This window comes from Ornithodoros turicata, chromosome 3 (genome assembly GCF_037126465.1).
Source record: "Ornithodoros turicata isolate Travis chromosome 3, ASM3712646v1, whole genome shotgun sequence".
Classification (NCBI taxonomy): Eukaryota; Metazoa; Arthropoda; class Arachnida; order Ixodida; family Argasidae; genus Ornithodoros; species Ornithodoros turicata.
The window spans coordinates 28,243,119-28,257,025 of NC_088203.1; the positions used below are offsets into that span (position 1 = coordinate 28,243,119).

General features: G+C 46.8%; 1 protein-coding gene across 1 annotated transcript; it reads right to left on the reverse strand.

Annotated features, from left to right (window-relative positions):
• Window positions 1–924: 924 nt before the first annotated feature.
• LOC135389243 (putative nuclease HARBI1) lies at window positions 925–3,735 on the reverse strand. The gene is made up of 5 exons (XM_064619308.1): window positions 3,342–3,735; window positions 2,363–2,632; window positions 2,167–2,279; window positions 1,926–2,061; window positions 925–1,316 (listed from the first exon to the last, which is right to left on the reverse strand). The coding sequence occupies exons 1-5, from the start codon at window positions 3,526–3,528 to the stop codon at window positions 925–927; spliced, it is 1,098 nt and encodes a 365-aa protein (XP_064475378.1). The 5' UTR covers window positions 3,529–3,735.
• Between the last annotated feature and the right edge of the window lie 10,172 nt (window positions 3,736–13,907).

The window sequence follows — 13,907 nt, forward strand, 5'->3', positions numbered from 1 at the left end:
TACTCAAAGTCTCCCCGTGATGTACTGGTGGGAAATGTTGCAAGAGACACTGTTTTCATGTGAAATATATATTTCATTTGGAACGACAAGAGCCAATGAAAATATTTTGCAAAATATGAAGTTTTGGAGTATATGGAAAACATATACAAATTGTAAACATAACACAGTTACATAACTTTGCACATTTCTTGTTAACGTGAGAAACACAAAATCAGTAAGAGAAATAACATTCACAGTGACCAAAACGAATTAATAGTAAACAGAATAGTGAGTGCAATACGTTACAGCACCTGTGAAATGAAGACACAATGACAACAAATACACTTAATGGAATGACATGGTCAAACTGAGGAACTCAGCATACTCTTAATTTCTGACATCCGCTTTTGTGGTGTTTTGAGGGTGTCTACCAACCTGGAAACGCAGGACTTGTCAGGGAATTTTCATGTGACTGGGAAACTCAGGAAAATTGGCAAAAATCAGTTGAAGCCAAGCGAAATTGAACCTTTGTATGCACTAAGGGGATAAGTCGAAAAATCTCAAACAGAGAAAACGGGCCTGATTTGATTGTCTGTCCCATTGACACACATGCATTTCCCATTCCTTACCCTCCTGTAGCGTGCCAATAAATTGCAATACGGTCCTAAATTTTCTTTGGCAGGTACCTACTGGTATGTAGATGTCATTGCAGCAAGAATAGTAAAAGCGGGATAAGTTCCCTTTTGTTTTGGTCAGGATTTTCCTTGAAAGGGGAAGTGAAAACGTGAAAATGTCAGACAATTTGAAGGCTGCAATTTGGTAGACACCTTGGTTGCACCATGGTTTTGGTGGAAATCAATCCTAAATAAAATGTCACAAAGTCCTTTAAATTAGAATGTACGAATTAGAAATTATGTGGTCCCTGTACTTTTATGCCATACACATTTAAAAATATGTGTTAACAGCTTGTTGCCTGCGGTGCACTGCCTGAGCAGTCAGTGATGCACTGCTCTCTACATCATCCCATTCATCCTCGGGAGCAGCAGGAGGATCGGGATCGGAGCCTTCATCTTCGTGTTCAGGATCTTGCAAATTGTAGTCAATGCACATATTATGCAAAACTGCACATGCAGTGATAATATTGCATGCCCTGTCAGGTGCAAAGTGCAAGGTCCTGTAGCGATGCAGACAGCGGAAGCGCATCTTCAAAACTCCAAAACACTTTTCAATTCGAACCCGGGTCTTGCAGTGGGCTTTGTTGTATGCCTGGTCCTTCTGTGTTGCAGGAGAACGAACAGGAGTCAAGAGCCACGGTTCAAGAGGGTACCCCAGATCTCCTGCACAGAAGAGAGGAAGCTATAGTTACTGAAATTGTTTGATGGATGTTAAACTTGTGAGCTCATGACATCAGTAGACAAACTGTTCTGAAAAATATTTAATATTTATGTAGTTTCTATAAAATAAACCTGACCTGCACCTTCCCATGGAAGGTGTGCCTATTTACTCTGTGAATATACCAATTCCGAAGTCGTCTAATTCTGCAGTTAATACATCAGCTGTATGCAGTGATGTATACAACAACAGCATCAAATACTTTTATGTTGACGTGTACACAAAGCATGCTACTCTACTAAAAAATTCAAAACCAAGCTGCATATCTGTTTCCATATTGGCCTCTACTTCTAGTAAAACCAGCGGTATGGCCGAGCAGGTTAAGGCCTCCCGTTCATTGGTAATAACGGAGGTTGTGCTGAAGACTGGGAGGTTTGAATCCTACCACAGGCTGTGATGTCTGAAGTTTTCCTTGGAATTTCCCGAAGACACAGTCCCCCCCGATGTCGCCCCAGGATGCATACTAACCCCCCTGTCCCCCACTTCTTCCTGCTTACTATAAGTGCAATTCTGAGGACCATTACTGAAGCAGTTGAGACAAATGTTCCACATACCTAACAGCCACTCGCCCTCAGCAAATGTCGTCGGTGCTCGCAGACGGACTTCACACATGCTCCACACTGAGGAGTCGTGGCAGCTCCCTGGGTACGTGGCGTCAATGTGGAGAAATCTGCGATTGGCATCACAGATCTGCAAATAACATAATTTAGGCAGCCAAATTTGAATAAAAGCTCAGCACGTTGTCACTGTCATAGCTCTGTCACTGTCACTGTCAACTCAGAATCACACTCTCACCCCTAGCACGTTGAGGGCATGGTATCCCTTGTGGGAATAATAATTCCCATCAACAAAGCGGGGGTCACTGCGACTCGGGGCGATGATGGCTATTGCAGTACCGTCAATTGCACCTGCATGATAAGAACAGCACCTGTCATTTATTTAAGAAACATCATATGAACACCAATGTAAAAGGACTGTCATTTAAATTTACCAAGGCATCCGGGTATCCCTGCTATGGCATAGAAGTCCCGTTTGATGGCCACCTTCTCTTCTGTGGATGCCGGGAACTTCAGATATCTCTGTCCCAAATTTTTTATTATGGCTAGGCTGACAGCATGGATAGCCTCGGAGACCGGGCGCTTTGTAGTGGCGATGAATTCATCACTGGCGATGTTGTCCAGGAATGCTCCTGTTGCATAAAATCTGAGCGCCATCAGGACCCTCTGCTCCACCGACAGAGTTGTGCTGCGCCACTGCTGGGCTATAAGTGGAGACTTATTTCAGAATGATCCCAAAAACTTGGCTGTTCATAATTATTAATCTATTAGCTTTTCAAGCACTTCCTCTTGGAATCGCAACGCAATGATCAAAGCAAAACCTGCTGTTACGCGAGTGTAGGCTGTTGTTTTATTGTTTTCTTATTCCTGTCAACTGGAACCAGAACATCAGGGAAATAATGCTAATGAAGTGCAGATTTTTACCGCTTTATTGCGATAGCTGACGTACAACCAAACCTCATGAATGCTCCGAAGTTATATTTCCCTTACATTTATCGCAGTGCTGTAGGTTTTCACTGCACAGGCTCAGTTTCACCAACGTCAGTTTAGCCACATTCAAACAGAGATTAGGTTCACTCAGACTTAGTCGTTCTGTGGTCCGCACTGTAATATCAGCTGACGGCATTTTCCTGGAATCTTCGCGAATACTAGCATTCATGATGCAGAACTGAAGGATAACTTGAAGTTTAGGATCTGTTACGACTTGCTTAAAGACTCCGTGTTACGATTGGACTCCTTTCCGTCAACACTGACTAAAGTTACTGGAATTCCCCTTGCGTCCTTGTCAATTCGTTTCAAAAGAGCCTCACTGTCTATGAAACCCGTTAATGAAACCGTGCACTGCTCTCGGGTTGTATTGTAGCCGACGTTGGTGAAACACGTCCTATATTAAAACACACAAAAGAAACTCACATCGGCGTAAGTCATCAGCAACGGCGTCGCACACCTCCCGGGCAGCAGCCTTCGATAACCGAAAATGGCCGATGAACTCCTCTTCTGTCACACTGCTGTCGAAGGCATCGCGGTGTTCACGAAAATGTCGCGAAGATTCGCTGTCGCTGACCCCTTCGTCAGCAAGAAAGGCGTAGAGTTCCGCCATGTTTCCTCGATGTGACGACGCTGACGACCAAAGACTCAAATTCTTGCGTCTCACGCGCTGCGTCTCCTCGCGACCACAAATTAGTCACGCCATGACCATGGCAGAGTGGCGAGCAAGCTGCCTCTTAGCGGAAGAGACGAATGGCTCCACGTGACCGCGCCGTTGGCATGGCAACGGAGACCAAAGACGACGCGCGGGTGCCGTGAGCAACCCGCCCCAGGTTGACTAAATGTATATGTATATACTGAATCAAATTTTCCCTGTCCTTCTTTGTCTTCTCTCTATCTCTTTCTTGCGCGCGCGCTCGCTGATCGTTCGTGAGAACCCAGCTCAATAGACGAATACGAAACCGTGCAACGTGAGCATGACAAGTGAATATGGGGGACCAACCCACAACATGCAGTCACTCAGTCAGTCAGCCATTTAGTCTACCTTCTAAAGCTCAACCCTCAACGTTGATCCGGAATTCATGATGAGGCGCTTTGAAAGTGTAACACAGTTGAGGGATATGGAGCCGTCGAGTTTTGTTTATTTATTTATTTATTTAACATTTGCATAGGGTACACCATCCTGAGTATCCTGTCGCTTTTTTTTCAACTTATGGATAACAACGACGTTCCGAGGGCGGTCTTCGAGGGCTTTTTAGAGTTTCTGGTTTTCCCCTTGGACAACGTCATTGAGGAGGCCCTCAACACCATGCTCCTCGCCTACTACAGTGGGGAATTGGAGAGCAGTGGTCTGCATCGTCACCCTGCAGATCAGGAGCTTTTTGTAGTGTCGAGAAGCCTGGTGGATGACCTCACCGACCTTGACGTCGAAGAGGGCATCCTCCAAACCACTGGAATGATCGAGGAGATTATGCACGCACTGATCTGCCAGTGAAATCTCTACGCGCACAGGCGAAGCGGACCCCAATTCGTCATCCAGTAAGCTCTTTATTTATTTTATTTCTGACAAGAGAATCACTCTCGTGATTCTATATTAGCAGGTTGATGGTCCACGACCCGGAGGATGATGCGGAGGACGTAGGGCGAGGACGATAGGTTAGGATACTCTTTAAAGAAAAGTGGTCTTCCTAATGGTGCTTTTGATTTCATCCTAGACCCTCCTTTATTTTTTTATTTCTTATTTATTTTTTTTCAAGTGGTAACGTGCTTCGAAACAACGGTTACAACATACACAAGCAACGTGATGAAAAAAAGGAAGCTGGACACGAACCCTCATCTTCTGTGCTCGAGCCTCAGAACATCAATTGCCATCATGTACAAGCAACGAGCTTCGAAACAATGGTTACGGTGACAACAACAATAACAATCAAGGTGCATCGAAACGACGGTTACGACAAAAAAAAAAAAAAGGTGGAGCTTGGAAGGCAAGTGTCGATTTCGCTCCGGCAAGACGGAGAGGGGGAGAGAAAGAGGAGAGCGGTGTCAACTTTAAAAAGACAGCCTTCACAGGAATTATTGTAAGCCCGCAAGCGCCATCCCTCAACGACATGGACCGTTTCGTGGAAAAAAAATGTAAGCCGAATGTGTTTGATGATTGCCATGTTTGTTCTAAATTTTGTGCTTTTAGGGGATGATAGTAGCTGACGCAATCTTTCATCACGCACAAGTTCTACATGGGCACCGTCAACTGTGTCCATCCTTTCCCCAACAACCACAACATAAACAAAAACAACTACTACCTCAAGTGTTTCTTATCAAGAAGGAGTGAGTTTTTTTCTCTTGAGAGGGGGAATCTCGTATTGATTTTGTTCGACCGCAATGGAACGATGCGACAGCACCAGAGGACACGTGTTTCGTCGTGTTTGCGGCTCCTCAGCTCTGGGTAGCTGCGCATCGTTCGGAATTGGCAAACCATGCAGGAGTCGCTCAGCGAGCGCTATACATCTTTGAGGGTGACTGAGCACTCCACAATGCCACAGTGCAAGCCACTGAATTATAATGATGGAAAAAGCCATTAAAGAAACAAGTAAATGACTCTAGACGTGCTTGAAATTCAAAATTACAGATTAAGATGGCTTCTATGGCTGCACGCAGAGAAACAGATACTCATGGAACGATGCGACAGCACCAGAGGACACGTGTTTCGCCGTGTTTGAGGCTCCTCAGCTCTGGGTAGCTGCGCATCGTTCGGAATTGGCAAACCATGCAGGAGTCGCTCAGCGAGCGCTATACATCTCTGAGGGTGACTGAGCACTCCACAATGCCACAGTGCAAGCCAGTGAATTATAATGAGGGGGAAAAGCCATTAAAGAAACAAGTAGATGACTCTAGACGTGCTTGAAATTCAAAATTACAGATTAAGATGGCTTCTATGGCTGCACGCAGAGAAACAGATACTCATGGAACGATGCGACAGCACCAGAGGACACGTGTTTCGCCGTGTTTGAGGCTCCTCAGCTCTGGGTAGCTGCGCATCGTTCGGAATTGGCAAACCATGCAGGAGTCGCTCAGCGAGCGCTATACATCTCTGAGGGTGACTGAGCACTCCACAATGCCACAGTGCAAGCCAGTGAATTGTAATGCAGGAGAAAAAGCCAATAAAGAAACAAATAAATGATACTAGACGTGCTTGAAATTCAAAATTACAGATTAAGATGGCTTCTATGGCTGCACGCAGAGAAACAGATACTCATGGAACGATGCGACAGCACCAGAGGACACGTGTTTCGCCGTGTTTGCGGCTCCTCAGCTCTGGGTAGCTGCGCATCGTTCGGAATTGGCAAACCATGCAGGAGTCGCTCAGCGAGCGCTATACATCTCTGAGGGTGACTGAGCACTCCACAATGCCACAGTGCAAGCCAGTGAATTATAATGAGGGGAAAAAGCCATTAAAGAAACAAGTAAATGACTCTAGACGTGCTTGAAATTCAAAATTACAGATTAAGATGGCTTCTATGGCTGCACGCAGAGAAACAGATACTCATGGAACGATGCGACAGCACCAGAGGACACGTGTTTCGCCGTGTTTGAGGCTCCTCAGCTCTGGGTAGCTGCGCATCGTTCGGAATTGGCAAACCATGCAGGAGTCGCTCAGCGAGCGCTATACATCTCTGAGGGTGACTGAGCACTCCACAATGCCACAGTGCAAGCCAGTGAATTATAATGAGGGGAAAAAGCCATTAAAGAAACAAGTAAATGACTCTAGACGTGCTTGAAATTCAAAATTACAGATTAAGATGGCTTCTATGGCTGCACGCAGAGAAACAGATACTCATGGAACGATGCGACAGCACCAGAGGACACGTGTTTCGCCGTGTTTGAGGCTCCTCAGCTCTGGGTAGCTGCGCATCGTTCGGAATTGGCAAACCATGCAGGAGTCGCTCAGCGAGCGCTATACATCTCTGAGGGTGACTGAGCACTCCACAATGCCACAGTGCAAGCCAGTGAATTGTAATGCAGGAAAAAAAGCCAATAAAGAAACAAATAAATGATACTAGACGTGCTTGAAATTCAAAATTACAGATTAAGATGGCTTCTATGGCTGCACGCAGAGAAACAGATACTCATGGAACGATGCGACAGCACCAGAGGACACGTGTTTCGCCGTGTTTGAGGCTCCTCAGCTCTGGGTAGATGCGCATCGTTCGGAATTGGCAAACCATGCAGGAGTCGCTCAGCGAGCGCTATACATCTCTGAGGGTGACTGAGCACTCCACAATGCCACAGTGCAAGCCAGTGAATTGTAATGCAGGGGAAAAAGCCATTAAAGAAACAAGTAAATGACTCTAGACGTGCTTGAAATTCAAAATTACAGATTAAGATGGCTTCTATGGCTGCACGCAGAGAAACAGATACTCATGGAACGATGCGACAGCACCAGAGGACACGTGTTTCGCCGTGTTTGAGGCTCCTCAGCTCTGGGTAGCTGCGCATCGTTCGGAATTGGCAAACCATGCAGGAGTCGCTCAGCGAGCGCTATACATCTCTGAGGGTGACTGAGCACTCCACAATGCCACAGTGCAAGCCAGTGAATTGTAATGCAGGAAAAAAAGCCAATAAAGAAACAAATAAATGATACTAGACGTGCTTGAAATTCAAAATTACAGATTAAGATGGCTTCTATGGCTGCACGCAGAGAAACAGATACTCATGGAACGATGCGACAGCACCAGAGGACACGTGTTTCGCCGTGTTTGAGGCTCCTCAGCTCTGGGTAGATGCGCATCGTTCGGAATTGGCAAACCATGCAGGAGTCGCTCAGCGAGCGCTATACATCTCTGAGGGTGACTGAGCACTCCACAATGCCACAGTGCAAGCCAGTGAATTGTAATGCAGGAGAAAAAGCCAATAAAGAAACAAATAAATGATACTAGACGTGCTTGAAATTCAAAATTACAGATTAAGATGGCTTCTATGGCTGCACGCAGAGAAACAGATACTCATGGAACGATGCGACAGCACCAGAGGACACGTGTTTCGCCGTGTTTGCGGCTCCTCAGCTCTGGGTAGCTGCGCATCGTTCGGAATTGGCAAACCATGCAGGAGTCGCTCAGCGAGCGCTATACATCTCTGAGGGTGACTGAGCACTCCACAATGCCACAGTGCAAGCCAGTGAATTATAATGAGGGGGAAAAGCCATTAAAGAAACAAGTAAATGACTCTAGACGTGCTTGAAATTCAAAATTACAGATTAAGATGGCTTCTATGGCTGCACGCAGAGAAACAGATACTCATGGAACGATGCGACAGCACCAGAGGACACGTGTTTCGCCGTGTTTGAGGCTCCTCGGCTCTGGGTAGCTGCGCATCGTTCGGAATTGGCAAACCATGCAGGAGTCGCTCAGCGAGCGCTATACATCTCTGAGGGTGACTGAGCACTCCACAATGCCACAGTGCAAGCCAGTGAATTGTAATGCAGGAAAAAAAGCCAATAAAGAAACAACTAAATGATACTAGACGTGCTTGAAATTCAAAATTACAGATTAAGATGGCTTCTATGGCTGCACGCAGAGAAACAGATACTCATGGAACGATGCGACAGCACCAGAGGACACGTGTTTCGCCGTGTTTGCGGCTCCTCAGCTCTGGGTAGCTGCGCATCGTTCGGAATTGGCAAACCATGCAGGAGTCGCTCAGCAAGCGCTATACATCTCTGAGGGTGACTGAGCACTCCACAATGCCACAGTGCAAGCCAGTGAATTATAATGAGGGGAAAAAGCCATTAAAGAAACAAGTAAATGACTCTAGACGTGCTTGAAATTCAAAATTACAGATTAAGATGGCTTCTATGGCTGCACGCAGAGAAACAGATACTCATGGAACGATGCGACAGCACCAGAGGACACGTGTTTCGCCGTGTTTGAGGCTCCTCAGCTCTGGGTAGCTGCGCATCGTTCGGAATTGGCAAACCATGCAGGAGTCGCTCAGCGAGCGCTATACATCTCTGAGGGTGACTGAGCACTCCACAATGCCACAGTGCAAGCCAGTGAATTATAATGAGGGGAAAAAGCCATTAAAGAAACAAGTAAATGACTCTAGACGTGCTTGAAATTCAAAATTACAGATTAAGATGGCTTCTATGGCTGCACGCAGAGAAACAGATACTCATGGAACGATGCGACAGCACCAGAGGACACGTGTTTCGCCGTGTTTGAGGCTCCTCAGCTCTGGGTAGCTGCGCATCGTTCGGAATTGGCAAACCATGCAGGAGTCGCTCAGCGAGCGCTATACATCTCTGAGGGTGACTGAGCACTCCACAATGCCACAGTGCAAGCCAGTGAATTATAATGAGGGGAAAAAGCCATTAAAGAAACAAGTAAATGACTCTAGACGTGCTTGAAATTCAAAATTACAGATTAAGATGGCTTCTACGGCTGCACGCAGAGAAACAGATACTCATGGAACGATGCGACAGCACCAGAGGACACGTGTTTCGCCGTGTTTGAGGCTCCTCAGCTCTGGGTAGCTGCGCATCGTTCGGAATTGGCAAACCATGCAGGAGTCGCTCAGCGAACGCTATGCATCTCTGAGGGTGACTGAGCACTCCACAATGCCACAGTGCAAGCCAGTGAATTATAATGATGGAAAAAGCCATTAAAGAAACAAGTAAATGACTCTAGACGTGCTTGAAATTCAAAATTACACATTAAGATGGCTTCTATGGCTGCACGCAGAGAAACAGATACTCATGGAACGATGCGACAGCACCAGAGGACACGTGTTTCGCAGTGTTGGCGGCTCCTCAGCTCTGGGTAGCTGCGCATCGTTCGGAATTGGCAAACCATGCAGGAGTCGCTCAGCGAGCGCTATACATCTCTGAGGGTGACTGAGCACTCCACAATGCCACAGTGCAAGCCAGTGAATTATACTGATGGAAAAAGCCAATAAAGAAACAAGTAAATGACTCTAGACGTGCTTGAAATTCAAAATTACAGATTAAGATGGTTCTATGGCTGCACGCAGAGAAACAGATACTCATGGAACGATGCGACAGCACCAGAGGACACGTGTTTCGCCGTGTTTGCGGCTCCTCAGCTCTGGGTAGCTGCGCATCGTTCGGAATTGGCAAACCATGCAGGAGTCGCTCAGCGAGCGCTACACATCTCTGAGGGTGACTGAGCACTCCACAATGCCACAGTGCAAGCCAGTGAATCGTAATGCAGGAAAAAAAGCCATTAAAGAAACAAATAAATGATACTAGACGTGCTTGAAATTCAAAATTACAGATTAAGATGGCTTCTATGGCTGCACGCAGAGAAACAGATACTCATGGAACGATGCGACAGCACCAGAGGACACGTGTTTCGCCGTGTTTGCGGCTCGTCAGCTCTGGGTAGCTGCGCATCGTTCGGAATTGGCAAACCATGCAGGAGTCGCTCAGCGAGCGCTATACATCTCTGAGGGTGACTGAGCACTCCACAATGCCACAGTGCAAGCCAGTGAATTATAATGATGGAAAAAGCCATTAAAGAAACAAGTAAATGACTCTAGACGTGCTTGAAATTCAAAATTACAGATTAAGATGGCTTCTATGGCTGCACGCAGAGAAACAGATACTCATGAAACGATGCGACAGCACCAGATTACACGTGTTTCGCCGTGTTTGCGGCTCCTCAGCTCTGGGTAGCTGCGCATCGTTCGGAATTGGCAAACCATGCAGGAGTCGCTCAGCGAGCGCTATACATCTCTGAGGGTGACTGAGCACTCCACAATGCCACAGTGCAAGCCAGTGAATTGTAATGCAGGAAAAAAAGCCAATAAAGAAACAATTAAATGATACTAGACGTGCTTGAAATTCAAAATTACAGATTAAGATGGCTTCTATGGCTGCACGCAGAGAAACAGATACTCATGGAACGATGCGACAGCACCAGAGGACACGTGTTTCGCCGTGTTTGCGGCTCCTCAGCTCTGGGTAGCTGCGCATCGTTCGGAATTGGCAAACCATGCAGGAGTCGCTCAGCGAGCGCTATACATCTCTGAGGGTGACTCAGCACTCCACAATGCCACAGTGCAAGCCAGTGAATTATAATGATGGAAAAAGCCATTAAAGAAAGAAGTAAATGACTCTAGACGTGCTTGAAATTCAAAATTACAGATTAAGATGGCTTCTGTGGCTGCACGCAGAGAAACAGATACTCATGGAACGATGCGACAGCACCAGAGAACACGTGTTTCGCCGTGTTTGCGGCTCCTCAGCTCTGGGTAGCTGCGCATCGTTCGGAATTGGCAAACCATGCAGGAGTCGCTCAGCGAGCGCTATACATCTCTGAGGGTGACTGAGCACTCCACAATGCCACAGTGCAAGCCAGTGAATTATAATGAGGGGGAAAAGCCATTAAAGAAACAAGTAAATGACTCTAGACGTGCTTGAAATTCAAAATTACAGATTAAGATGGCTTCTATGGCTGCACGCAGAGAAACAGATACTCATGGAACGATGCGACAGCACCAGAGGACACGTGTTTCGCCGTGTTTGAGGCTCCTCAGCTCTGGGTAGCTGAGCATCGTTCGGAATTGGCAAACCATGCAGGAGTCGCTCAGCGAGCGCTATACATCTCTGAGGGTGACTGAGCACTCCACAATGCCACAGTGCAAGCCAGTGAATTGTAATGCAGGAAAAAAAGCCAATAAAGAAACAAATAAATGATACTAGACGTGCTTGAAATTCAAAATTACAGATTAAGATGGCTTCTATGGCTGCACGCAGAGAAACAGATACTCATGGAACGATGCGACAGCACCAGAGGACACGTGTTTCGCCGTGTTTGCGGCTCCTCAGCTCTGGGTAGCTGCGCATCGTTCGGAATTGGCAAACCATGCAGGAGTCGCTCAGCGAGCGCTATACATCTCTGAGGGTGACTGAGCACTCCACAATGCCACAGTGCAAGCCAGTGAATTATAATGAGGGGAAAAAGCCATTAAAGAAACAAGTAAATGACTCTAGACGTGCTTGAAATTCAAAATTACAGATTAAGATGGCTTCTATGGCTGCACGCAGAGAAACAGATACTCATGGAACGATGCGACAGCACCAGAGGACACGTGTTTCGCCGTGTTTGAGGCTCCTCAGCTCTGGGTAGCTGCGCATCGTTCGGAATTGGCAAACCATGCAGGAGTCGCTCAGCGAGCGCTATACATCTCTGAGGGTGACTGAGCACTCCACAATGCCACAGTGCAAGCCAGTGAATTATAATGAGGGGGAAAAGCCATTAAAGAAACAAGTAAATGACTCTAGACGTGCTTGAAATTCAAAATTACAGATTAAGATGGCTTCTATGGCTGCACGCAGAGAAACAGATAGTCATGGAACGATGCGACAGCACCAGAGGACACGTGTTTCGCCGTGTTTGAGGCTCCTCAGCTCTGGGTAGCTGCGCATCGTTCGGAATTGGCAAACCATGCAGGAGTCGCTCAGCGAGCGCTATACATCTCTGAGGGTGACTGAGCACTCCACAATGCCACAGTGCAAGCCAGTGAATTATAATGAGGGGAAAAAGCCATTAAAGAAACAAGTAAATGACTCTAGACGTGCTTGAAATTCAAAATTACAGATTAAGATGGCTTCTATGGCTGCACGCAGAGAAACAGATACTCATGGAACGATGCGACAGCACCAGAGGACACGTGTTTCGCCGTGTTTGAGGCTCCTCAGCTCTGGGTAGCTGCGCATCGTTCGGAATTGGCAAACCATGCAGGAGTCGCTCAGCGAGCGCTATACATCTCTGAGGGTGACTGAGCACTCCACAATGCCACAGTGCAAGCCAATGAATTATAATGAGGGGAAAAAGCCATTAAAGAAACAAGTAAATGACTCTAGACGTGCTTGAAATTCAAAATTACAGATTAAGATGGCTTCTATGGCTGCACGCAGAGAAACAGATACTCATGGAACGATGCGACAGCACCAGAGGACACGTGTTTCGCCGTGTTTGAGGCTCCTCAGCTCTGGGTAGCTGCGCATCGTTCGGAATTGGCAAACCATGCAGGAGTCGCTCAGCGAACGCTATGCATCTCTGAGGGTGACTGAGCACTCCACAATGCCACAGTGCAAGCCAGTGAATTATAATGATGGAAAAAGCCATTAAAGAAACAAGTAAATGACTCTAGACGTGCTTGAAATTCAAAATTACACATTAAGATGGCTTCTATGGCTGCACGCAGAGAAACAGATACTCATGGAACGATGCGACAGCACCAGAGGACACGTGTTTCGCAGTGTTTGCGGCTCCTCAGCTCTGGGTAGCTGCGCATCGTTCGGAATTGGCAAACCATGCAGGAGTCGCTCAGCGAGCGCTATACATCTCTGAGGGTGACTGAGCACTCCACAATGCCACAGTGCAAGCCAGTGAATTATACTGATGGAAAAAGCCAATAAAGAAACAAGTAAATGACTCTAGACGTGCTTGAAATTCAAAATTACAGATTAAGATGGCTTCTATGGCTGCACGCAGAGAAACAGATACTCATGGAACGATGCGACAGCACCAGAGGACACGTGTTTCGCCGTGTTTGCGGCTCGTCGGCTCTGGGTAGCTGCGCATCGTTCGGAATTGGCAAACCATGCAGGAGTCGCTCAGCGAGCGCTATACATCTCTGAGGGTGACTGAGCACTCCACAATGCAACAGTGCAAGCCAGTGAATTATGATGATGGAAAAAGCCATTAAAGAAACAAGTAAATGACTCTAGACGTGCTTGAAATTCAAAATTACAGATTAAGATGGCTTCTATGGCTGCACGCAGAGAAACAGATACTCATGGAACGATGCGACAGCACCAGAGGACACATGTTTCGCCGTGTTTGCGGCTCGTCAGCTCTGGGTAGCTGCGCATCGTTCGGAATTGGCAAACCAGTGGTTGCTCAGCGAGCGATATCCACCTGGGAGGGTGACTGAGCACTCCTCAATGCCACAGTGCAAGCCAGTGAATTA

Excerpts from the sequence above, each read along its gene's own strand:
- LOC135389243 (XM_064619308.1), bottom strand. The coding sequence starts at position 3,528 with ATGGCGGAACTCTACGCCTTTCTTGCTGACGAAGGGGTCAGCGACAGC. Across the intron at positions 2,633-3,341 it reads TGCTGATGACTTACGCCGAT|CCCAGCAGTGGCGCAGCACA; the intron begins GTGAGTTTCTTT and ends CTCCACTTATAG. Across the intron at positions 2,062-2,166 it reads ATGCCCTCAACGTGCTAGGG|ATCTGTGATGCCAATCGCAG; the intron begins GTGAGAGTGTGA and ends TGTTATTTGCAG.